General features: G+C 37.3%; 1 protein-coding gene across 3 annotated transcripts in view; it reads right to left on the reverse strand.

Moving 5' to 3' along the window:
- COL6A6 (collagen type VI alpha 6 chain) overlaps window positions 1-27,450 on the reverse strand; it is a 142,129-nt gene that overhangs the window by 54,479 nt on the left and 60,200 nt on the right. For all 3 annotated transcript variants that reach the window (XM_016140264.2, XM_016140262.2, XM_016140263.2), the window contains 10 exons: window positions 27,084-27,149; window positions 25,874-25,927; window positions 17,763-17,798; window positions 16,392-16,454; window positions 14,676-14,738; window positions 8,553-8,615; window positions 3,892-3,954; window positions 3,082-3,132; window positions 1,601-1,636; window positions 822-884 (listed from right to left, as the gene is read on the reverse strand). In XM_016140264.2, the coding sequence (XP_015995750.2) occupies window positions 822-884; window positions 1,601-1,636; window positions 3,082-3,132; window positions 3,892-3,954; window positions 8,553-8,615; window positions 14,676-14,738; window positions 16,392-16,454; window positions 17,763-17,798; window positions 25,874-25,927; window positions 27,084-27,149 (558 nt within the window). The remainder of the gene's footprint in view (window positions 1-821; window positions 885-1,600; window positions 1,637-3,081; window positions 3,133-3,891; window positions 3,955-8,552; window positions 8,616-14,675; window positions 14,739-16,391; window positions 16,455-17,762; window positions 17,799-25,873; window positions 25,928-27,083; window positions 27,150-27,450) is intronic.

Below are 27,450 nucleotides of genomic sequence, written 5' to 3' on the forward strand. Positions count from 1 at the left end.
GATGACAAAATTGTGATACCAGTTACTGTGATACCACCTCAAGTATTAAACTTTATCAGACTTTCAGACTTCGTGTTTTTCTTTTCCTGCTAACTGACAGGAAAAGAGACAAAGAACATGTTGAGAGACAATTATCAAAAGCTTGTCTCTTATGGAACAGCCATCTAATACACATTCTAAGACATAGAAAGAGTTATCAAATGAAAAAATCCATTCTTAAGCCACTGGACCCCAAGGATGTTGATGCCTATGAGACGTCGTGGAGACTAGTGTTTGAGCCACAGCGTTAGGCATACGTAACCCCTCCATGGAATAATAAAGACGTATTCAGTTACATAATAAATGGGGACTTTTAAAGCTCAAGAGATACCCTCTTGAGCTCAATAAAGAGAGGGCCTTTCCAGGTACACACCTCATTAAAGTAGTTTAACAAAACCTCTGTAGTGTGGACAAGATGCCAGTGGACATTAGGTTGCACTAAATCTGCCAGGGAGACTGGATTAAACTGACTGTTTTTTGGCAGCACAAAACTCTTTTGGACCACAAGGAGTCCTCAAAACCAGGCTTATTTCCAGTGTGAAAAATGGTACCTTGGCAGCCAGAACAAGTGAACTCGTTCACTAAAAGTAACCGGTTCGTTGCTTTCTTGCTGGCACTGAAGGATGACCAATATGTCCCTTTCCCTTCCCCAAGTTCACCCTAAAAATATACACATTTTAAAAGACTTTGGGAACAAATGGCAACTCAAATGATTAGAAAAACATGAAAAATGACTTCCCAAAGTAACCAAGGTTTAAGGCATTGGAATCTAAGAAGCTTACCATCTGGCCTCTGGCTCCCTTGGGTCCAGTTTCTCCTGGACCACCAGGGTCTCCAATCTCACCCTAAATAAGTTCAGAAAAATAAGATTAAAATGGTTATTAAAATCAAAGAGAATAAACAGAAAAAAAAACAGAGAGAGATCTCAATGTGTTTTCAAATTGATTACAACATGAGGACATGTTCATACACGTTTTTATCTTTAATAGTCTTCTTTCAGGTGCTCCCCTCTCCTCATCCTTACAGCTCTCTGCACACCATGTTACATCCTCATTGTTTCTCTCTCCAGTCAGAACACAACCTCTTTGGAGAAATGAACTATGTCATCTGTCTTGTCCCCTGATCTTATCCCAGCACCTGACATTTTCTCAATGCTTCCAGCAAAAGTGAAAGCCTTAAGGTGGAGGACAGCATGGCTAACTTACTATTCAAAGGTAATTTATAAACACATTGAGAAAATTGAGCCAAGAGAGATGGGGTAATTTTAGTTTTCTTTACATTTCACTTTCCTTTGAGCAAAGAAGAAAATACATATGATAGAGGGGAAGGAGTACATGTGAGGAAAAAAAAATAAGGCTGATTTCTTCCTTTACCTATGAATTAAACAACTAGAAATAAAAACCCAAAATTTTAAAAGCCTGCTTTTGTCTTTCCTTCTTTCCCCCATAAAGCTTTCTTTTTATTCATTTATAACTAACTGTCCTTCCATTGTCCCATGGTACATTTCAAAACCCCAGAAATATTTCCGATTGATCTCTAGTTAGTATAGAGCATACAATACCTTAGGTCCACTTTCTCCAGGAAATCCTTCTTGTCCCTATAATTAACAGTAGAGAAAATTACTAAATGTATCACCAAGGTAGGTTCATATTGACTTTAATTTTATCTGCTGCCTTACTTAGTTTCAGTGCCTCTGAACCAAGGAAGGATTAAAACAGTTAAAAAACAAAACTATATAGTACTGTTTGAGAAACTAACTTCAATTTCTAAGTTAAACTATATATCAGTTCACTCAAATATCGTGGCAACTGAACATAAGTGGAATGACAAATTAGCGCTCCTTCTACTGTAGGCATATCACAGGAAAACTGGTTATTTGGCCACGCGTCTCTGAAACAGTCTTCTCAAAACAGATCTCAATGGAGAAATGTGGGAGTCTAAACTTGATCATTCATTTAACAGTCCTTTGCTTACCTCACTTGGGCCACAGACTTTAGTTGAAGAGGTATGATAATCCCCATTTGATAAAAAAATATATATATTTTATTTAAAATAATTTTCTGATTATTAAAATATCTCCTCAAACATATATAAAATACAAAAGAACAGAAAGAACAAAAGTCACTCAAATCTCATTGCCCAGAATGAGCTTATATACTTTGTCATATTTTCTTTTAGCTTTTTAAAAATGTACTTTAGCACAATCGGAATAAGTAGGGGTTTTATCTGATTATATTCTGATTTTTTTTACTTGACATCGTCACATAATTTTTTTACATAATTATTAACTTTATATACATTTGTTTTAAAGAGTGCCTAATACTCCAGTGCTACATAGGCTACTTAATATTTCCCCTTTCTATGAGATATTAAGGTTGTTTTCCATTATTCTCTATTGTAAAGAACATTTCAGTCAAAAACTCTCATTCAATAGTTCTTTTTTCGAAGAAACTAGCTTTTTTTGAGGGGGGTTGTTTATTCATCCAGACATCTCCTTGCATCATCAGTATTTCACTTGGAAGTATACTAATCTTTCATAATGTTTCGGACTTTTCAACATGAACTTGGTATGTCTCTATTTGTTGAACTTTTTCTTTTACAGTTCATTAATTCTTGTCCTAGGTCTGAAACATTTTGCATAAAGGACATTCTTAGAAAGGTCCTATAAAACGTCTCGTGAATGGCTAAAGTAAACATGATAAGGGGAGGACGTATTTTGAATGTCTCCCTAAGTATACTCGAATACAGAGCTGCTAGGTTTCAGTGCGCCATTCAGGCTGAAACAAGCCACGCCCTGGCTGTACATCTCTGCAAAGCCCAGAAAACTGATTTTTGAGTTTCAATTGCCTGTACCTTAAACACAAAGTTGTTTTTTATTCTACCGCATTGCCCACAGGATACCAGCAACAAATCATCAAAATCTCTCTATAAATGTCCAAAACTGCCTTGTTCATTGCCTTCTTTTTCTCTTAACTGCAACAAACAAAAACCAAGCAACAAAAAATAAATGGAAATGTCTAGCTTGCAGTTGACAAGTCTTACCTTTGCTCCTTTACTTCCAATGTTCCCATAACCTGGATTGCCATCACCACCCTGTAGACAGAGCAATTAATTACACATATCCCGGACTACAGGAGAACAAGACAACGAGCTTTTTGGTTTTATTAGGAGAAATTAGGAAGCAGGAGTCTCCCTCTGGGCAGGTCAGTGACATTTGCTGATAGTGACCCTCAAGGTAACTCTCAGTAACACACACAGACAACGCACTGTCCCTTAGTCTCACTTCTTTCACCTATAAAGTGAGAATAATAATTATACTTACTCGTGGTGTTATTTTGAAGAGAAAATGAGAAAACGTCAGGCATAGAGTCATCTTGAAAAGGTAGTAGTGATGTTCTCTCTTGCAGATAACATTTATATTTTAATACCTTATCTCTATGCCATTTCAGTTTGCTAGATAAAAATAAGACCTCTTAAATGCTGATGGACCTTTGTAGAAGGCCTTAGTGAGAAGCCCTGAGCTCTGGGGGAAGGCTGGGTTGGATTTCTGATGAATGATGGGAAGAAATAATGGAAGAAGGGTTATAAGGATGCTAAAGACAAGTTTTGTCCATTTTATCATTTGGCTTCAAGAGCACCCTGGCCATGATATTTGGTACCTGGGAAGTTATCACCTTGGAAAAGCTAGCCAAGGAACTAATCCAAGATGAGGATAATATCTCAATTCCTAGAAAGCTATAAGGCTAGATTGCGAACGCTAGAGGCTAGAACGCTCTCCAGAAAACCACACCTGACAATCATTGAACTAAAAGATTCCAAGGGCCAGATAAAAAGTAGTGATAAAACACAAACCGGCAAGCCTCGAGGCCCAGGAAGGCCAATAGCTCCTTTTTCTCCCACATCTCCAGGTTCTCCCTGTTAAATAGAACAATGAAATGTGTCCTTATTAGATTGTTTTTATAAAGGAAATCAGAAATGTTGACACTAAGACACCTTTTAAGTGTATCCATGTGTATCACACCATGCCAATAGCCTCATGCCCATGACTAAGAGTTGTGCAAGCAATACAAGAATAACTGCTGTCGCTGGCTAAATGAAACTTCAGCAAGTCTGATGCATTGTTTAGCGCAAGTTGTCATCTGAGCAACTCGGTGCCATGAACCACGCCCTTGGAAATGTTTTACCATAAGTCAAAGAGGAAGCTTGGTACTCTTTAAGAAAAGTAACAACACTGTTTTCCAGGATGATTCATGCAAGTCATCTGGCTGCTACAAAAAACAATAGACTAGTTTTAAGATCTGAAGTGTCAATCAAGACCAAGGTAGCATAGCATTCTTGGCAATAGTTTCTGACTTCTGACTACGAGAAGATCTATTGCGGGTCTTAAATCAATTTCAATACTATGTTGAGGAAAGTCCAGCTACTTGGGAAAGTTGACATAGGGTTACAAAAGAAGGTTAATTCCTTAAAATAAAAACTTTCAAAGTTTTTGATTTTAGTATAGAGAAACATTGTGAAGACAGTACAGTTTCTATATGCTCCACATCTCGATCCCTTATTGTTACCATTACATTAGTTACATAAGTAGGGCACGCTACTCACAATATATGAATATTGATTCATTATTATTAACTAAAGCCCATACTTTATTCAGATTTCCTTATTTATTACCTACTATCCTTCTTCTATTCCAGGATCTCACATGTCATGTCTCCTTACACTCCTCTAGACTGTGTGACAGTTTTATCAAATTTTTCTTGTTTTTGATGACCTTGACAATTTTGAGGAGTACTACTAGTCAGACATGTTGTAGAATGTCCTCCAGTTGGGGTCTCTTTGATATTTTTCTCATGACTAGGTTGGGTTTTACGGGTTTTGGAGATGAAGACCACAGAGGTAAAGAGCCATTTTCATCACGGATCAAAAGTATATGCTATCAACATGGTTTTCGCTATGGATGCTAACTGATCATCTGGCTGAGTTGGTGGTGGTGGTGGTGGAGTTAGGCTACTATCTAGATATCCCTCCTGCCCTATCCATATGCTCTCTTTGGAAGAAACAGTGTAGAGGTGAGCCTAGCCCACATCAAGGAGTGGGAGTGGTTAATACATTTTTAAGGATAGAAAGGCAAGACAGTAAGTGAGAGAAGTGCAAATGGACAAATGCCCCCAGCCCTGAACTCTGGGAGTGAAACAGAAGAGGGTTCCTTGGAAGGGAAAAAGATCGTCTGCCCTGATGGCTTTATTTCTCTCAAAAGTGTGCTCTGGGTACCACCTGCCTCATAATTACCCGAGGTCCACATACAAAAGGAAATTTCTGGACACTACTGGTATCAGTCTCTGGTAGTGGAGCCCAAGAATATGCCTTTTATTATTATTTTTTTTTTTAAAAAAAAAGCTTATTTAAAGCCTCTTAGTTGATTCTCATGCACGCTGATATCTGAGAACATCTGTTTTAAGGTAAGGAAGCCATATGGTTTGTCCAGGGTCACACTCTTTGTTATTCATACAACCGGGCTGTTCAGGATTAATTGCTGAGTTTTTTGCCTCCCCAGGAACTTGAGCTGATTGGAGTAGGATAGTAGTAGTGTTTTGGGGCTCAACCTGGTTAGTAATGTGTCTGGAGGGTTTGGTCCATCTTAAGACTGCTCAAGGGTTTGGGGTTGCTTTGAGGGCACTTACCCCCAAATTCTTGCCACTTCCCCTTTAAAAGTCCTTTAATAATAATCTTCTTTGACACAACTACTGTGCGCATATCTATCTCCTTCCATACTCTCACTTACGGATGCAGCTCTAGGGTCCCTCCAACCCTGTCTACTCATCTTTTGGTCCCTTCTATCACACACTATGGAGTGTCTTCATTTCACATGCAAACCTTCTCTCTACACCCATGACGTCTGCACACGAACACACATCCTCCTCACTGTAAGACAAACTTGGTTCTTACCAGTGGCACCACCTCCCCTGCAGCCTTTGCCCAGACAAGAAGGCAGCACTGTCTCTGTTCTAATCTTTCCTTTCCAGACCATTATTGCTACTTCTTTTTGAGCCGATTTTCCTTGTCATCCATGTATCTCATTTCACCCTGCAATCAACTGTCATCGTAACGTTTGCTGGCCTCCATCATTACAGCCCTTCCTAGCAGTTCTCCATGGCAAAGCTAGCCCCTCATCTTATGCCCTCAGTCTCAGCCTGTGTCGAGAAACTTCCCCATTAATCATCTACTCTTTTTTACGTCTTGAATCTCCTTCTTTCTCTCTGGTTTTCTCTTCTCTGCTCATAAACACACTATGGTCCCTCCTTATCACTGAAGACAAACAAATACTTTGTTCCAGTCTGCTCCAGACTTTGCCAGTAGTGGTTAATGTCCCTGTCCTCCCCTCCTGAGCCAATTTCTCCAAAGATTAATTTAAAGCCCTGTATCCATTTCCTCCTCCTCAACACAATGCTTAGTCCTTTGCAGACTGTCTCCCTTTCTTTCTCCTTGTCTCAGTAGATACATTTTGAAACTATTCTTTGGAGCATCTCAGCCACCAGGTGTGATGGCTTCTCTACTCCTCCCTTCCTTACCTGTTCTACACCAGCTGATATTCTTGACCTCTCCTTCTCGAATGCTTCTTCTCAGCGTCAAGTGTGCTCTTCTGTTTCTCCTTCTAATAACTCACTTTCTGTCTCCTCTCACCCTTCTCACAAACAGACACCCCATGATTCTTTTTAACCCCTTTCCCATTTGCTTCTAGAATACTACTAGCCTGTGACACTTAAGGCTGAGGTGTTAAACCTGAGATAATTCTCAGATTACAGTCCTAACCTTACCCCTCCCCAAAAGTTTGCCATGAAACATCTATTATTTTTGCATCACTCTAGTATATTGATAGTCTTTGGAAACGTGTAACATCATTCTATTTATAGCTTTCTGTTTTTAGTAGCGATATTTCCATTTGCAAAGCATAGTAATTCTCGATTGCTGAAAATGTCAAATCCCAGATGTTCCCCTGTACGTTGTTCTATGCTTTGACACATACCACACACACAAAAATTACTAAATACTGATCATATACATTTCTGTTACATTAGGATTAGAGACAGGTTCTGTTTTGAAATAACTTCAAGAACAGTTTTTATATTTTCACATTGAAAATTTGTCAGATTTGCTTCAGCCCCAAAGAGCATGTTTATGTAAAATTAAATTGTCACTGGCAGTAGGTTGCACTTTTTCTTTTTCTAAACAGGAAATGGGTTAAAAATCTAAATGACTCTGAAACCTGCATCTCCAACCAGCCCTAAACACTTTCCTCTATTTCCCTAAACCACGCGAGTTTCTTCACTTTTACACCCACCGTCCCTCATGACTTTCCTACTTCTGTGATGGTTTTGCCACTCACTCCGGAAGCCCCTGGGTGATATAGCCCTCTTCCCTCTGCCTCAGTTCCCTACTGGAAGAGTCTTACAGAATCATCATGTGCCCCTGCTACCCTCACGCTGTTAAGCCATCCAGTCACTCCTTGTTTTGCAGACTGAGAGCATACTAACCAATCTCCTAGCATCCAGTCTCTCAGCCTTCAAAATATTTCTACACCGAGTTGCCTATCTAAAATCTTCCAAAGTCTGGCTGTGTTCACATACGCCATTCAAAAATTAAAAACGGCACTGTACTGGCTACCTAATAAAGTCAGTCACCCCGACTTTCTGTTCTTTATGTGACCACCAGGCAGGATCAGTTTTCATCCCCCAACTACTTGTTCCCAGGATTTTCCAACCCTGTGCTCCCCTTCACTCTATTTCTTCCCCCTGAAATTTCCCATGCCCCCTCACTGCTTGCTAAAGTCTTTCTTATCTTCCAATGTCCACTCAAAATCTGTATCCTCTATGATACCTCTTTTCCCAGCCTAGACATACTTCTATTAATACTACATTTAAACCTCCATTTCAGCCCCTTATTCCTACTTTATGTCATAGATTATTGTTCTGAAAATATTCTAAATTCTGTGGGGTTGATTCCATATATTACTCATTATACAACCCAGAAACTCTTTCATTAAAAGAATATTTACTAAGTACTTAATATGTGCCAGGTACTGTCCTAAGCTCTAGGGAAGCACCAGCGAGCAAAACAAAGATCTCTGCTCTCCTAGAGCTGACCTTCCAACATAGCTGAGTGTGAGTCCAGTGCCTTTGTCTTTGTAACAGAAGAAGGAGAGATTAAAAAAAAAAACAGAGAGAGGAAGGGAGCAAGAAAGGAAGGCATACCCCAAAACAGACCCCCTTCCCTGATATACCCTCAGCTCAGAGCGGGTGTAGCTGCTGGTGAGATTACACTGAGCTGGAATTCTTGACTTCATCCTGGTCCACGCCCATATCCTAAACGTTGCTGGCTCTCTAAGAATCAAGTCAGCCTAGAGGGGCAATTGGATATGTTCTCTTTTGTGTCGAAAGGGTTCTGGCTAATACAACTGGACATTTCCCTTGAGGAGAAAAATCTCAACTTTGGTTGGTATAAAGAATGTGACCTACTTTATTTCCTTGGCTTCCCAAATGGCCTTGGATCCCTGCCTCTCCTCCTGGTCCCGGAGGCCCCTGAAATGAAACAAGGATTGCAAATATAGAAGAACACAAAGCAACTTTCCTTTAAACCTTTTGTGTCTCTTCTAAGAGGAAAATGAAACACAGATGAGAGAGGACTTATGGCTTTTTTGATTCCTGTTTTGGGAAAAAAGTATCACAGCTGTCAAATAAATACTAGTAAATAAAGGAAAATTAATAAAGTAATTCATGTCAGATGTTGTCTAAATGATTGTGCTTCCTTGTGAGCCTTCTCTTCCAAAGAGATTTTAGGTTCTCACTGTTTTGCGGTCAGAGCAGATGTTGCTAAAATGTTATTTAAAGTGGGCATTCCAAATGACATTTGCATCGAACTATATTCTTCTTACTTCTTTGCTTTGGTAAAAAGCATGGTGTGTGTGTGTGTGTGTGTGTGTGTGTGTGTGTGTGTGTGTAAGGTAAACATCTTTATTTGCAAATAACACTACTTGTACAATAGAAAGATTAAGAAACTTTACTAAAAGTAATTAGCATTAAGATATTTTCAGGTAGTACAATATTCTGAAATAGTTTTCTCTTTCCTAACAATAAGACCTACATAAAGAGAGCTTTAAGATATTATTGAAGAATATAATAAAACTTAAACAGATGGATAAACATACCACACATCTATACAGAAAATCTATTTGATATAATAGACATCTCTCCAACATTCTAAAAATCATGTTTTATTGGAATAGCTTTAGAGCTGAACGTTTTAAAATCCCAATTCAGAGACAGTCTAACTACCTTCTTATGTTATTGACACTTGGGATCAAAATTTTCCCTTGGGTTTGCAAAATCTCTTTTGGTTAAGCAGTTACAGATACTTGTAAATAATCCGAATACTAGTGAATTGAAATGATTTTCACAATTATTTTTAAGCATGGTTACAATTACTTAAAAATAAACAAACCAAATCTGTGTAATAAGCATAATGCTTACCAAGTTAATTTTGTTTGGAAGAAGAAAATTAGAACATTAATTATTTCATCTTTAAAAATTTTTAAATGTAATCAGTTGGACATAAAAAATTTCCTTATAGAAAATATTGCTGAACAATGAATTGGTTACTAAAGAAGATAATAATGATCTTCCTACGGCCTTCCATCTTTCCCCCCTCCCTTCTTTGTCTTAAAAGAAGAATCTCAATGTCTTTACTCTCAACCCTTTTCCTTCTTTCACTTCCACCACTGCATGGAGCAAACTCCTGTGACCTTCATGTTCAATCCAATTAACCTTTTTTTTCTGTTCTTACCTTATTTGAACTCGATCATATTCTTTGAAACTTTTCCACTAACTTCTGTAACACCAGGTTGCCATGGTCTTCCTGGTCCCTCTTTGGTGTCTTCTCAGTACACTTGGAAGATGTTCCTTCTTCTATTTGCCTCTTAAATCTCCATGTGCCTCAAAGTTCCATCCTCTGACCTTATTTTCTCACTTCATCCCCTCTTGCTGGGTGACAGCCCCATAGAATCACATACCACTTCTACAAAATGGCTCCTAGAAATATGGCTTTCCAGTCCAAAATATTCATCTGAACACCAGACACATGTATTAAAATGCTGAGTGGCTACACCATAGGAACTGATTCCTGAAGACAACCATATTTACCATAAGTCATGCTTAGTCTTATATTTTTTTCATTAAGGAATGGTGCCACTCTTTACTTCCCCTGAAACCCGAGCCAGAAACCCAAGAATCATCCGAGACCCCTCCTTCTAGCTCATCTCTCAAACCCAATCAGCTCCACATCCTACCGATTCTACTTCCTCTCTATATCCATCTCTCTTCCATTTCCATCGCCAGCACCTACCTTCAGACCCTTCTTGCATTATGTCCGCATTTCTGGCTTCCCTGGCTATAGCTTGGCTTCTCTCTAATTCATTCTCCATTCCTTTCTCCTTTTGATTTAAAATGTCAGGCTGAGTGCCATCATTTTGTCTTAAGTTTTGAATAGTTTCAGAATAAAGTTGAAATGCTTTATTAATATGTAAAATCTCTCATTCTTGTGTAGTCATTAGTGACTATTTCAATCATTCTGCATTCATGCTCATTAAACCATCTGCAGTCACCAAATACTTGTTGTCCTACATCTCCACACTTTTGCAAGTTGCTCCTTAGCTTAGGATTTTTCCATATAGGGAGGGGTATACTCTATGTCTCCTAAAAATCTTGCTTTTGGCATCACTGTTCCAAGAAGAATTCCTGAACCTCCTGTTTGTGCTGGGTTTCACAATTGTCCCAAATTCCTCTACTCTGAATGTGACTGTTCATTTCTTTCTCTCTCTCATCCACTAGATACTAGTCTGTACACTCCTTGACTGCAGAGACGCATTCTGTTGACATATTTTTGGAACCTAGCACAGTACCTAGAACTCATCAATTCATCCACCAATCCAGGAATGGTCCCAAAGATGGATAAAATGATGTGTCTAATTTGTTAATAACTGATTTTCTATATGAAACTTTGTGTACGTCACAGAAAGATAAAGAGATTTTAATGGTCCTTGATAATAGGGATAACTTGAAAGTCTTGCTTAGCACCTCACTTTCTGTGCTTCCCCCACTTAATACTAACTGAATTAGTATTAAGTAAGGATAGAAAGGAGATGTTAAGAATTTGAATGATTTTTTAAAAATTGTCCTTAGATAACATCTTTTCAGAAGGGATTGCATGAAGAGTTTGGGATTAATGGCTAGGGCATTGCCAAGGACACCTCAATTTGGGATGAGATACATCAGGGCAGGGGAAGAAGTGCAGGTTCTTCTCACCTCAAAAAAAAAAAAAACCTGTCACTTGTTATATTCATGGCAGTTAAACCTTGCCTACACTCACAACCAGGAAATATCAGGCTAGGATGATACAACCAAAGGAGATTTAATGCTCAGCTTTTGTAGGAGTCAGGCATGAATGAAGTCTGAGGGAAAAAAAACCCAAGAGGACAGCCAAGTGGTGGGCTAATGCAAGAACAAACCTCAAGGCACCTGGGGACATGTTAATTTTGACAGTGCTAATCCATCCTACACTTCATCCAGAGTGAACCACCTATGGTTCCCCAAACTCACCTTGATATCTCTTTTTACATCACCTGGAAAATACCTCCTTACCCTGCAAAACCTAAGCCTCTCTTCTCCTTTAACTTCGTCCTTTGTCCCACCACTTTACCTTGGGTTATAATTCAAATTTAACATTTAACATAGCATATCACAATTATCTGCCTGCATGACTCTCCTTTATGAGACTGGAAGCACTTTAGGCTAAGATCTGCGTCTGCTTTATCCTTTTATCCTACTACAGGGCCTGACACACAGGAAGCACTCACCAAATGATTGTCAAGTGAGTAAAAGGAATGATTGATGCATCATCTAACCTAGATTTTGCAGAATGATAAAACCCAATGATTGCAGTATAGATTATATACTCTTACATTATTATTATTCTGGCTCTCCTTAGATTGGTAGCAAGCATGCTTTGGGCATAAAATGCCCCTATTAAATTAGGCAACATTGATACAATACAGTAATAAACTTTTATACAGTACTTACAAACTGCAGGTACTATTCTAAGTACCTACATATATTAAAGCATTTAATTTTCACAACAATCAGATGAGGTAGTTAATATTACTGTTCTCATTTTATAGCAGAGAAAATTAAGGGACAGAGAGGTTAAATAAATTACCCAAGACCACGTGGCTAGGAAGGTACAAAGCTGACAATCAAACCCAGGCAGCCTGGTTCCAGATGCTATGCCCTCGACCACTATGACTATGCTATGCTTTGTAAAGATTAAATTCTACTTTGTATCCTAAATTTATACTGAATAATTTCCACCTTCCTTGATATTTCATATGGTACTAGTGATTTTTTCAGTAGACACTCTAAGTAGTTAAAGAATAATCCCAACTCTAATTGGAATTCGTATTTTGTGTTTGATTTTCCATTCATTTTCTAGGCCTTGCTTACTTTACTGTAGGTCCTTAAGGTAAACCAAACAAAGGAACAAAAGGAAAGTACAAAATATGTCACTACTTTCAAAGTTCTTTCTTCTTTTTCATTGTGCCATGGACTGTATTTCTCTTACATCATAGCCATATACTTGGCTAGATTAGCACGTGTTTGATTTATGCAGAATGTCCCAACACCGCATAAATTAATAAGCCTTCAGAACATTGTCAACAGAAATCACATCCCTTTTTCTAAATGTATATCCTAGGAACAACTTTCCAGCCTGCAATTAGAAAACACTCGTGATTCTACCCAAATGCCTGGCCCTTGTGTAAAAGAAGACAAAGCCTGTGTCAGTGAATCTAGAGCCAATAACAATTAACACTCTCTCGTATATCTAATTCTGTTTGTCCCTGTGTGGGTTTTTTTTTTTTTTTTTTTTTTTTTTTTTGGAAAAAGTGGTTTTGAGATCTCATGTCCTGAACATAGAAAATTCTATACATCTTTGAAACAACACTTTCACTCTGCTGACAAGAGTATTTAAAGAAAAGCAAATGAAGAAAGAAAACTGTGCTTTCCAGCCAGAAAAATGGAAGAGCTAGATTAGGGAGAAGTGCCTTTTGACCACCTCTGGCAATATCAAGAAGTTGAATGATTTATGACTATGACCAACCTTGCCAAGGCAAGATTAAAAGAGACTCACTCAGAAGTACACTACAGGGTAAATGGAATAACTTACTGAAGCAACAGCCATTTGGATACAATTTTGGATTCTAGAACAAGGAAATTACCAAGCTCTTTGAATTTCAACACACCTATATCGCAATACTTTACATAAACATATGAGATAATTATTTGATATGTTTCCCTTGGTATTTACTGTTTTTTTTTTTTTAAAAATATCAATTTGTGGTGCCAGCAAGCTTTTAATGATTCAAGGATGTGAATGCAAAATAGTTACTTTTCATCAATTTAGTTCTATCATGAAATGTTATAATTTTCATGCTTTTCGAAGGAGCATATTCATCAAAAATGGGAATATCCTCATGAGCGGTAATTAATATGCTTTAAAATACTATGCCATGAGATATGTTTATGCAAATATCTTCTTAAATATTTTGATGAACACATCCACTTAAGTGCTGGACCACTGCCTAGTTTAACTAATGAACACAAAGTAATAGATTCCCTTTATTCTGATGTTAGAGAAGAGCTTAAGTTCCAATTATGTTTCATTCATTCATTTACTAAATAATTCATTATACAAACATGAATTGAGCTTTATTGAATAGGAGCACTGTTGTTCTAGGCTCTTGGATATAATATAAGCAAGACAAAGTCCTGGCCCTCGTGTGGCTTACAATCTAGAAAAGAAAAAATCAGCTAAACAAATAAATATATACTATGATAGCAGGTAGGCAAGGGCCATGTCATGTAGGGCCTTGCTATTTAAAATGTTGTCTAGGGACCTTGGGAGCTCACTGAAAGTGTACAATATCAGGGCCACCCCAGACATACGGAATAGAATCCGCATTTAAACAAGTTCCGTAGGTGATTCTTATGCATTCTGAAGTTGGAGAATGCCAATGTGGAACAGTCCTTCTCAACTCTGGGTGTATATTAGAATCACCTGAGGAGGATTTAAAGTTACCGATTGTTTGCCTCACCTCCAGAGATTCTGATTCAGTGGCCTGGGGAGGGTCCCAAGTAGTGGAGTGTTTTACAGTCTGCCCAGGTGGTTCTGAGGTGTGGCTAGATTGAGGACTACTGAAATAGGTTGTATCTGGGTAAATGGGAAGAGTCTAAGGACTGAAATCAGGAGAGCGACATGACTCGATTTACGTAGAGAAAGAATCCTTAACCTCACAGTAATATCTGAGAGGCTTGAGCTGCTGAGGCAAAGAGGGAGAGACGCTACCTCTATATCTGACAGAAGGACAACCTGCTCAACAAGGTAGAGGTTGGGATACAATGTGGCCATATCAAACGATGAAGGCAAACCTAACATACTTTGCTAGTTCATAGGCAGTAAATAATTGACCATAAGAACATCCCTGTTAAAGCTAAGATCAAAGCCAAATATAGTCACTTTTACTTATTACATACCTGAGGACCTCTACTTCCCAGACCTCCGTTTTCTCCTTTCACGCCAGCCTCTCCTCGTGAGCCCTAGGTACAGAGAATTAAAGCATTACTTTCTCCCTAAAAGAGAACACTTGAATATTAAAATGGAAAGGCTAAGTCAGTAACATGGACAGAAATTGGAAAGAGAACTCCGCTCACGCTTTTGGTCTGTCTTGAGTTCTCCCTCTGTGTGGGGAGACAAGGCTCTTATCTGACATTTAGGTGGTGGGACATTTCCAGTCAAAGTGAAGAACTGCCGAGCAGGTGAATTTCTCCATATCACTTTCTAATTATTCTAAGCATCTTTATACTCTGAATGCATATACTTCTTATGTTAAAAAGAAAATTATCTTTAATTGTTTGTCTGGAACTAGAATATTTAAATGGACTTTCTATTCAAAGACCACACCAACAACTGGTTATAAATAAGTTATGGCATATGGTATGATAAAATTTGGATATATCTACTTCTGGAATATTATATTGCCTATAGACTGTGGCTTTCATATGTTATGCAGAGAAAACTTCATGGTGTGTTTGGTATTTGCATCTCCTTTTAAATTATTTCATGAAAAAAGTAACAGTCTATAAAATGGAAGAAGGAATGTTGTAGTAGTATTGCTTTTTTTGCATAAAATAAAGGCAATCAATATATTGAAATGCTTCCGCACAAACCCAGTGACAAATATTTCTCATTTGAAGGTAAGAAAAGTAAACTTTCCTCAGCTGGCAAGTAAGACAAAGAGAAGCAATCAAGCTAAAAAGAGATTGAAATCCAAGGGGCAGATCATCTATTGCTCTGAAATCTTGGTAAAATGTGAACAAAGTTTCTTTTCTGATGTCTAAAGATATTTTACACAATTTCCATGCACCAAACTGCCAACATAAAATAGTTACATTTGTGTTTTTTTGTTTTGTTCTGTTTTTTACTATGTGGAGTAAAACTTTGAAAACTGGCAGAACCATTGCTGGTTCTGCATTTGCCAAACAGCAAAATTATTTCTCAAGATTTCAAAACTAAAAGTTTGTTTTAACATTCTGTAGTCCGACTTTCTTTTATCACAGCCTTTTCTAGGACTTCCTTTCTCTTCTTGTTATTATTTTAGGCTATATTTTGTCCTTTCTGGCACAGGCTTTCTTTCCCTTCATGTGATCAGCGTGAGAGTCAGCCATGCCTTGTTCCTTGTAAAGGAAAAAGTGCTGGAGGCATCTCCCAGGAAAAGTGAGCTAGAAAGCACAGGGTAGTCACACTACAGACCACCCTGAAGACTTCAGCTGTTTTTGGAACAATCATTTCCTGGAGTAGAGCCAATTATTATTATTATTATTATTATTTTTTTACATCGCAGGCATCCAGATATGTAACACTGAACACTTACTGTGCTAAATTGACCAAAATTCCCAGTTTTGAGGCTCAACATTTTCCTTGGCTCAAAGTCTCCTTAGAATACTCTAGCTAGCCTGAACCTACTGTACAAGGACCACTACCTGGCATGTTCATTCTCTTTTTCACCTCCTGACTGGGCAAAACTTAGATAAAGGTGAAGAAATTCTGGTCAACATTGTGCTGCTTCCTTACTTTATTACTTGAAAACACTTTAAACAACTATAATTCTGCAAGAGAGGGATGGGTGGGAGGATTCTATCAAGGCTTCAGATTCTTTAAGTTCTCACATCATAATTAGTTCTAATGCATACCTGAGGTCCTTTGAGTCCCAGCGAGCCTTCAAGTCCATCTGGGCCTGGGGGGCCTGTTATCCCCTGTAGTGAGAAAGAATTGACCTGTTAATACTGTTTCCTGTAAATTTTGTCTCCTTTCTGTGCAAGATAATACTTTTTTCAATCACAATGGCAGGGCCAGCTCTTTACAAAAAAAAAAAAAAAGAAAAAGAAAAAGAAAAAGAAAGGAAAATAAAAAGGAAGTAAAAATCTTCCATAATCTCATCAAAAAAAAAAAAAAATAACCACAACTAATATGTTGGTGTATTTGCTGTCAGACTTTATATAATATGTATGTATATGCATGCACACACAGACACACGCACACACACACTCAATTCCTTCTTTTCCTGTAACACTTAGAATATGCCATTTTTCTAGATTTCATGTTTTTGTTGTTGTTGTTGTTGAAGCCTAACCTTGAAGTGGATATATATGGGGTAATGTCTGTGGATGGTAAACTTGTAGTCTTCGTCTATCCGAAAATATCTATTTTATTCACTCAATCGCTACATGTGAAATCCTAGATTAACAGCTATTTTCCCTCTGTACCTTCAAAACATTAATTTGTTTTATAGAATGTAGTCTTATTGAACAGAAGTATGCTGCCATCTAATTTGGTATTCCTTTCATGGGGAAAACTCTTTTCTTTCTTGTCATGCTTAGGATGTTTTAACATTCTAGAGTTTCATCGTGATGTGATTAAGAATGCATTTATTATTTATCTTCATTTTATTTTTAATCTGAGGATGTGTTTCCTCAATTTTGAAAAATTCTGGGTCACAACTGTTCTTTCATAAATATTATAGGTTTATGAACACGTATAATGTATCACCAACATGTACAAAGGGGACTTTGTGAAAGGTGGTAAAGTTTACTTTTGAACAAAACATTCAGAACACCCTATTTATATTAGTGTTTTACTGCACTATCTTGGTTTAAAAGGGGTTTATCTAAAAGGTTTCAGAGTTAATTGAGCAAAAATCTATAGTCACCCACTGGGTCATTAGAGTTTGCATGTGATATCCAAACAAAGTTTGATTTAACAATAATTGGGCCAAGTAATGTCTCTTATTAATTTTTATGGTTTTGGTTAAACTTCCCAAATTTACATTTTAAGATTTGTATTCTTCAAATTATAGCCTAAAAGTTTTCTAACATTTTATTCTACAACCAATATCATAAAAAAAAGATAGATAGATAGATAGATAGATAGATAGATAGATAGATAGATAGATAGATAAAAGAACTGTAGGTCTGGAAGAGACTTTCCAGTCTTTCTTTATTCTACTTGTTTTATTGGGCACAGAATATTTATCACTTGGAGTTATGAAAAAAAAATCATTATACCTGTGGGCCTGTATGTCCCCTTTGGCCATGAGTTGCCTAAAAGAAAAGAAAAAAGGTATATATCATTAACTCCAGGGGAAAAATGCTTTTTATATTTAATTTAAATTATTAATGGTCACCTTAAGGCACTAACATTAAAAAAAAAGTTCCCACATGTTGCTTAAAACATAATTATTCACTGTACTATGAAAGTAAAATGTTGCCAACTTTGAACTTCTTTCCTAAAGCAATAGGCAATTAAAATCATAGACAACTGAAATTATAGAGACTTATGAGAACAGATTGTGGTCAGTAATCTGTCCTCCATTAACTGTTAGCAGAGCTGTTCATACAAGCTCCAAAACTGATTTGAATTTTATTTCTTTTCATTTTCCACAGTATTATCACGTAAGCCAGAAATCAGGAATAGAGTGGCCAGTAGGCAGGAAGCCAGAAGAAAAACTGGGAGAACTGACTTCATAGACTTTATTGTAGATTAGTTTCAGAAGCTACAGATAGCCAAACTAATTTTACCCCCACCCTAAGAAAAGCCAAATACCTGTCAAAAAATGAATTATCCTAAGCATTTAAAAGTTATTCAATTCAGTATGTTAATAAAATATCCAATCAAAACAATCCATATGTAAGATTAGGGTCTTGTTATATTCCAGATAAATATTTCATAGATCTGGAAATCAAGAGGCAAAGACATTTTATTGTCTAACTTAGGATCTCTCAGTAAGATCATAGCAACACTGACATCCAGGATTTGCAAAATTCAACAAGTGTCAGATAATATCTTCTTGATGAACATTTATTTCAGATATTCGGGTCAAAATTCTGGGAGAGGCCAACATTGCAGGCTTTAAATTCTGCTAATCATATTTCAGTCAAAATTTATTATCATCTAGGAAACAGACTGCATCTGGGAAAATGGTTGGAGGCCTATTTCTTTAAAATCCTAATGAAACATTTTGAGAGTCTAAATCCTCTCTGTAAGAAAGGAAAAGAAACTCTACTCCATTAGCACAGGGTTTATCTATTCTGAATCAGTTCATTTTAGTTTCATTCAGAAAAATACCTACCGGTGATCTAGTACCCACACAGCGCACTGGATGGGAGCCATAAGATTATAAAGATCACACACACACACACACACACACACACACACACACACTCGCACTCACACTCATATAGTCCTTGATCTCAGGGGTCCCTCACTGTTTGGGTTTGAGGAAAGGAGATACTACAAATATTTACAAGGTGGAGTATGGCAAATGGCACAGGAAAGGGGAAAGAGAAAAATATGGCTTTTGAAGAAAGTAATATTTTCTAGTTAGTCAAATAGGAAATTCTTCTAGGAGGAAGAGAATGGGTAGGAGTTTTATAGAGAGAAGATGTAAGAAGCAGTCTTTCTAAGCAGAGCCTACAGCCTAAGTGATTAAACAGAGAAAGGAAAATAGGAAGTATATTTGATAGCAGCAAGTCTGGGTCAAAGGTATGAGAAGAGTAGTATGGCTAGTAGGCCGAAAACATTAGACTGAGGGGTTCGTACTCCATTCAGTAGAAATCATCGGGGTTCTTGGAGCAGGAAATGTAGATGGTCAGTCCTGGGCTTTGGGTGAATACACCTAGTTGTGGTAGGAACAACAGAATGGGACCTTATATTTAGGCAAAATGAAGAGCTTCCTGTATGATAGAAGACATGAAACAGGCCTTCACATCCAAAAATCTTTCTCTGGTCCACTGTCACAGTGTTTGAAACATCATCAATAAATATTTCTTGTCTCTCGAAGGTTTGACTTTGAAAGAATTTGATTAAAATGTTATCTGAACACATATTTATTGAGCTCCTGCTCCTTATGAGGCACTTGTCTATCTTGTAGTGGGGAAAACCTGACTGCTGTCCCTAGGAAGACATTTATAAGGCTAATAGAGGAGACAGATCATAACCTACCATTTACACAAACAATGGAAACATCTCCAGAAGTAATTGCCTAGCACCTTCATTAATGGATTTTAGGGTTTAAACTCCAAATGACAGTCATGAGTTTAGATACCTTGGGTAGGTGTGAGAGAAAGAAAGGAAACAAGGAAATAGGGGAGATGATTTTTGCACTTTTGCCTCAAATTTTCTAATATTTTAGATGGGAAAGATTAAATTCCTAAATGTCTTAATTGTTTTCTTGAAGGCTTACTTATCTGTAAAGGATGTAAATAGGTACAGCAAGAAAGAAAATCTTCCCAAAGAAGACCCGAAAGTAAGAAAACTCAGAAGAGAACTCAGTTCCTCAGTCCCCCATAACCTGGCTTTCTGGTAGTTTAACAGGACCCACTTTCTCAAATAAGTATGAACTGATTTGGGACACAGAATCCCCAGGTAAAAAAAAAAAGGAGGACATTCTTAATGGTAAAACATCCCATTAATACTGAATCTTAACAGCAAACTCACAATGGTAAATGACTGCCCTCAGCACTCCAAGCTGCCTCGAAAGCACGGCCAAGAGAGATGAAAAAAGGCAAAGCGTAACTAACAACCCTCTGGACTTAAGAAAACTGAAGATCATGCTTTGGTTTGAGGCTACAACTGCTTCTCATTACCCGTGGCACAAGAATCTATTCTAATTCTCCATAAAGTTTGGCCCAAAAGAGCTAACTTCCCATTCCCATCCCCACGCCACCCCCAGCACTGCGGCTTCCTCGCTCTGCTCCTTCTTTCTTCTCACCACTCAGTCAATCCATTACAGACTCTGGGTATAGCGCTCATTATCCCTACAGGTCTGTCCCCCTCTACAACATGGGTTCTTAGCTGCAAGAGGGGGGTTTAGCACCTTCTTCCTTCCCTAGGAACTTTTGGCAATGTCTGGAGACATTTTTTGTTACAAGTCAGGGGTGTTGCTGGCACTTAGTGGGTGGGTAGAGACCCGGGATGACACTAAATATCTTACACTGCACAAAATAACTTCCTATGACAAAGAGTTATTCAGGCCAAATGTAATAGGAGGTTGAGACACCATGCTCTATAACATGATTCTCAGTTCCTTGAGAGCAAAGGTTATGTCTTGAGTTTGTTGTAGCTCTAGTAGTAGAGTCACTGGTACATTGTAGGTTTTCAATAAATATTTGCCAAATGAATGAAGGTCAGATTTGGTCAATGCATGCTATACCCTACCACTGGCCATCCTCCAATCACTTATCACTTAGCAGAATCTTGTTGCACTGAGGAGTCTTCAATGTTCATCGACTACCTACATTTTGAAGTTTTTCAGTCAGAGGTATAGATTTTTCTTCTTTCTAAAAGCATAATGACTTTACCTGTATAAAAATGATACAGGTTGATTTTTAAATATTTGGATGCAGAAAATACACAGAATAAAAATTTTAAAGTCATCCCACATCCTCTATCTAAAAATAACTATCATTAACATTTGGTAATCATGATTATTGACATCTTTTTATGCATATTTACAGAAGGAGCTCTAAACTGTGGTACTGTTGATTTTAAAGAGATCATGTTATTTGTGCTATTTTAAAATTCAAATATTATATCTATAGAAGAAAAAATATAACTGAAAGAATTGGAAATGTCGGTTGGTAACATTTCTTGACAAAAAGAGATCCATGTCCTAAAATAAGAATTATCACAAAAAAATAGGTTAGAATATGTTTGCAATACATACTTTAGCTTAAGATGATGTTTAGACGTTGACTTTTCAATGAAAGATGAGGACATATAGTCCATGGCACTTCCCCCACACCTTTTCCAATTTTCCTTTATCTCATATGGTTTTTAGATTGGCCAATGTATATAACATTTACATTTTGTTCTGTAATTACAATTTCTATAGTTTAGTCTTATTTCTATACTTAAAGGGATTCAAATTTATTATCATAAATTTTTAAAGAAAGGATCACAGAGCTATATTGTCTGAGTTTTTGAAGGCTTAATCATGTCGACTACTTATATGCTTAAAGGGCAACTTGGGTGGGTATCATCTTGGATCATCCTACTTTCCTCAGAACTTTCTAGCCATTCTACTGCTCCCTTTTGTCCCTGAGTGTTATAAAGAAAGCTGAAGACAGAGTGAGTTGTCTATATTTTCTGCTTAGAAATTCTCATGATTCTTTCTTTATATAATAAGTTTTGTAGCTTCACTAGGATATGGCTCAGTTTAGATATATTTGCACCAATTTTTTCTAAATCAGAGTATGACTTTTCTATTTGGACATTTGAGCTTTTGCTTCAAAGTTATTTTATTACATTTCTGAATTTTTTTACATTACATTTGGTTTACTTTAATAATACAAGTTGTACATTTGTTGACTCTCCATTGTCAATATTATTGTCCATATTATTGCTTTTGTGGCTTGATACAATATATATGACCACATTTTTCAGTCATATTTATTCTAATTTTTTTGTTGTTTCTAATATATATTACATTCTCTACTTTTTTCCTATTCCCATTGCTCTCCAAGCACTACCAGCTTTCCTTCTTCACTTTCTATTGTCTTGTCAGTTCTTTATACTTTTTATAGCAATCATGTTGTCTTAATTTTTTTGAGACTTCAGAGAACTATTTGTCGGAGTTGTTTTACCTTTCCTTAAGTAGTTCCTCTTCCAAAGAGGGTTTATCTGCCCTGTGCTTATATAATTTTCCTCTTGTCTTGCATTTTCTATGCATAAGTCTTGATTAATAATTATCTGGTTAACAATGACAATTATTAATCCCCTTTAATAGGGTCCTCTATTTACTGAATAACTGAAATGGGATGTAGCTGCACTTGGATCAGTAGCTCTGATATAGATACGTTGTCTCAAACATTTTCTCATCATGAATTATTTATTTGACCTATGGCTACCTCTCCCTTCAAATTCTGGCATTTAAGAGACTTGTGGAACACACCCAAAGTCCCTCAAATCATAGTTTCTCTGTGTTGTAATAGTCACTGCTAGTTCATCTGTCTTTGCAGCCTCCATGGCCTAGACTGCTAAGTTGTAGATATTAAAAATGAAATGTTCTTCAGTTTCTCATTATTTCTGCTTCCTCTGCTAAACTGTATTTCTATTGGTGTATTCTCTGATCGTCTCAAAATCTAGTGCCCCTGGCATTTGTTCCCCAGTTTTTTTTAAGACTATGGTAGCTACTTTTAGAAAAATCTGATCCCTAGCTTGAGGTCCGAGGTGGCATGTATCAGCTCTCCAAAGCCTCCCTCATTAGGATCCAGATTTTAAAATATTTGGCAAATATTTGTCATGTGCAGCTTTAAGTTGTGGTCATTCTTTGTTAATCTATTTTAAATGTCTTTTGTTGTTTCTGGTGAGTTGCACAAAAGGGGAATAGTATAAAAACCACCTTGATTTTGCAGTCTTTAGCTGGAATTCCTACTTTTACTCCTGAATGACATTACTGAATCTATAGTCCAAGACGAGGCCATATATCAGAGGAATTATGTGGTTTAAATAATATATGGTGTTGCTGCATTGGTCTCTAGAGAGACTGTAGCCTCTATAAAAGAATAAAAATATATCTTCCATGCCAGGATTTCTTGGATGATATTCTTTAAGTTCAAAATATTTTCCCAGGGTATGTAAGCTGGCTACACCCTTTTAGAAGGTGAAATGAATAGCAAATGTTATTTATCTTTAGATGCATTAAAAACAGCAGTAGTAAAGCACTTTCCCAGAAATTAAATTCTGCACAGCTTAAACATAATCTGTTTTTTATTTTCATTTTCTTTCCTTGCAAAGGAGTGTGTTCCAAGATATAAAAATATTTTTTTCTGGATGGAGTATAACAGCTGGTTCTATGAACTTCTGCTTGAAAAATACAATGCATAATAAATGAAATATATTAAACTAGTTTTTATTTGTGCTCAATTTTAAAACATTATATATTTTTGAGGTGGGGAGGTAGAGAAAGTTAGAGAAGGTTAGATAACTAAATAATAGAAAGAAAATGTCGCACAATGAGAAGAGGAAGGTCTAAGTTAGAACCCAATGCAGTCGTTTAAGTATGTTTTATTAAAGTTTTCTCTTCTTATCAGATAAGATTTTCATTTATGATCTCTGTGGTCTTCCAAGAAGTCAAGAACAGATTTTTTTAAAGTACTCATTGAAAAATTAACAAAACATAAATAATGCCAAAATATACCATAAGCAAGTGACCTAATTTCACTCTCAGAGATATATATATATACACATATATATAAGGAATATATATATATATATGTATGTATGTATATGTATATATATATATATATATATATATATATATATATATATATATGCCTTAACATAGAACTGTTATATTATCCAGCAATTCCACTTCTGGGTATTTATCAAAAGAAAACAAAAACACTAACTGAACCAAATATATGCACTGACGTGTTTATTGCAGCAACAGCCAAGATATGGAAGCAACCCTAGTGTGTACTGATGGATGGATTAAAAAATGTGGTATATATACACAATAGAATATTAATCAGCCATAAGAAGATAAATCTTGCCCTTTGCAACAACATAGATGGAACTTGAGGGCATTATGCTAAGTGAAATCAGGCAGAGAAAGGCAATTCCCATATGATTTCACTTACATGTAGAATCCTGGGGAAAAAAAAGAAGAAGAAGAAGAAGAAGAAGAAGAAGAAGAAGAAGAAGAAGAAGGAAAGAAGAAGAAGAAGAGAAGGAAAAGAATAAAAAGAAAGAAAAAGAAGAAGAAAGAAGACTCCATACGCAGCCGATCATCATACATCCCGAAACATTAAGAAGACATCCGACGATCCACCTACCAGCAAGCCTCCCGCCTCCCCCTCACTCCCCTCCTACTCCTCCTCTCCTCCTCCTTCATCCTCCTCCGCTTCCGTCTTCCTTCTTCCTTCTTCCTTCTTCTTCCGTCCTCGTCCTCTTCCTCTTCTTCTTCTCCTCCTCTCTCTCTTCTTCATCGCCGCTTCTTCCTTCTTTCTCTTCTTCTTCTTTCTTCTTCTTCTCTTCTCTCTCTTCCTTCTTCTCTTTCTTCTTTGCTTCTTCTTCTCTTCTTCTCCTTCTTCCTTCTCCGCCTCCTCTTCTCCGTCCGCCTCCTCCTCCTCCCTCCTCCTCCTCCTCCTCCTCCTCTCCTCCTCCTCCTCCTCATCCTCCTTCTCCTCCCTCGGCCTCCTCCTCTTGCTTCCATCCTTCCTCATCTCCTCCTCCTCCTCCTCCTGCACCGTGCCTCTCTCCCTCTCCCCGAACATATTGCCAGAAGTGGGAGGCAGAGGGTAAGTGAAATGGGTAAGCGGAATCAAGGTACAAACTTCCAGTTATAAAACAAGTAAATCATGGGATGTAATGTACAGCATGGTGACTACAGTTAATAATACTTTATTGTATATTTGAAAGTTGCTAAGAGAGTAAATCTTGAAAGTTTTGATCACAAGAAAAAAAATTGTAACCGTATGGTGATAGATGTTAACTAGACTTATTGTGGTGATTTTGCAACACATACACATATCCAAGCATTACGATGAACACCTAGAATTAATACATTATATGTCGATTATATTTCAATAAAATTTAAGTTTTTAAATTGACTACAAATAATAACTAGCTTAATATATTGTATTTATTATCCATTGTATTTGTTGAGCAGAAATTCATAGAACCAGCTATTATGCTCCATCAAAAAAAAAAATTTTTGTTTCTTGGAATACCCTCCTCTCCTTTGCAGGGCAGAAAAAATATGAAATAAAAAATGGAGAAAGAACTTATACCAGGACTCACTTTACTAAGTACACAGTCACAGAATTTGGTAGAGGAATGGAGTTTGGGATTTAAAATGACATCACTGGCAACCTCAGCCTAGTGAGTAGGCCAGACTCTGACCACTCTTTCTCTAGTTGGCTTTTTTTGTTCTCTTAGCCCAGCTCTTTTTCCTGCTTGGTAATTTCCCCTGCAGCCAGCACCTTTCAGTCTCAGCTTCATTTCAGGGGTTTTCTCAAGTCTTCTGCCAGCTCTCTTCTGACAGACATCCCAGGTCAGTTTCCCCAAAGCACTAAGCCCCAGCAGAGGCATCCCACTCACTCCCCACAATCTGCCATTTCCATTACTATATAGGCTACCAGAGCAGTGGGTCTCCTTGTCTAGAAGAGCTTACTGTCATTCTTCCGGAGCCTGGTGTTCCAGGGGGGCCTGGCCAGCCTCTTCTACCCTGTCAAATAAACGAACAGATGTGACAGTGATTACACAACATTGACACACTTCTTCAACATCAACTTGTTTGTTCCAGGGAAGGTGGATGAGTACAGAGCAGCTAGAGAGTTATTCTCCCTTTGAATTCAGCATTATTTCCACTAGCCATAAATCACACATCTATGTGGGTAATAAGGAACTACAGGATAAAATGCTAATGATATGTTCATCCCCACTTTCTATCTTGCGTCTGGGGTTGAAGTTAGAGTATTTAAATCTAACTATACCCACTGTGTTGCCACAGAGTGGAAAATTGAAATAGCTACAACTGATTTGGATTCCTATCTTTGGACTTCTTGCTTTCTTTGGCTAGCCTGTGTAGTTTAACACCCTAATGTAAATAAAATCTCACAATACCCACGCGTCTGCTCAGGATAAAAAAGGAGGGAATAAGTATGAGTCTATAATGAGACTTACGTTTACAACTTAATAAAAAGGGCAAGGAACATTTCCTGAAGGTTTATGATGTGGCAGGGTCAGTCATTGAATTCCCACTATGGCCTTAAAAAATAGGCTATTTGTCCTATTTTGCAGATAAGAGAATCAAGATTTACAGAAACTAGCCTAAGGCCACAGAGATGGTAAGGGACAAAGCATGAAACAGGACCTAGGTCTTTCCCCAGAGAAAGGTTCTTTCCACCAAATCAGACCTCTTCCCCAGGCAGAGTCACCAAGAGAATCTCTTTATCAAGAAAATCCGGAGACATACATTTTCCAGATAATACATTTTTTTTAAATTCTGAAAAACAAGATGATCAGATTCTGACTTGTGGAATTTTATGAGCTTAATCCCAGGAGACTTGCCTTGTGACTGTGGGTTGTATAGATCTACCAGATCTTGTTTTTTTTTTTTTTCTTTTTTTTCCCCTTGTACTACAAATAATGTCTTTTCAGGGTACGTGTCCTCTGGATCCTGGGAAGGCCAACAGCTCTTTTTCTAGTTCTATCAGTATATGGCTTTTCCTAAAAATATTTTCTTTGTATGGAATCCACTCTGATTCCAAATACTTTATATGTACTTCATATTATTACCACTAAGAACTTGAGCCTCTCAGTTGTCACATCATTACAAGTTTAATTTCAAATGCCCAACTTCCAAATGTCCCCATAATTACTTGTCTTCCGCGTTCTCCTTTCAAACCCTTGGGTCCTTCTATGTTATTGTCAACTCCAGGAATTCCCTGAAAAATAGAAAATAAAAATTAATAGGTTTTGAACATTTCTTCTTAAAAATGTGACTTGTGTATAACACATTTAGTCACCTCCCCCCAAAAAAGTTGATAAATCCAACCAACCAAAAGCAGAAATAGGTTAAGATTATAAATGGCTTACAAGTGTTTTCTTTTTCCTGTGCTTTGCAGAAGGAAATGGAGAACCAAGGTATGTGTGTGGGGGGAATCTAGAGCTCACCATAGAAGGCATAACCAAGGAAAAAGTAAGGGTGACATGACTTGTGTTTATGACAACTCTGATCCTGGTCTG

This window comes from Rousettus aegyptiacus, unplaced genomic scaffold (assembly GCF_014176215.1).
Source record: "Rousettus aegyptiacus isolate mRouAeg1 unplaced genomic scaffold, mRouAeg1.p scaffold_m13_p_4, whole genome shotgun sequence".
NCBI classification, from domain to species: Eukaryota; Metazoa; Chordata; class Mammalia; order Chiroptera; family Pteropodidae; genus Rousettus; species Rousettus aegyptiacus.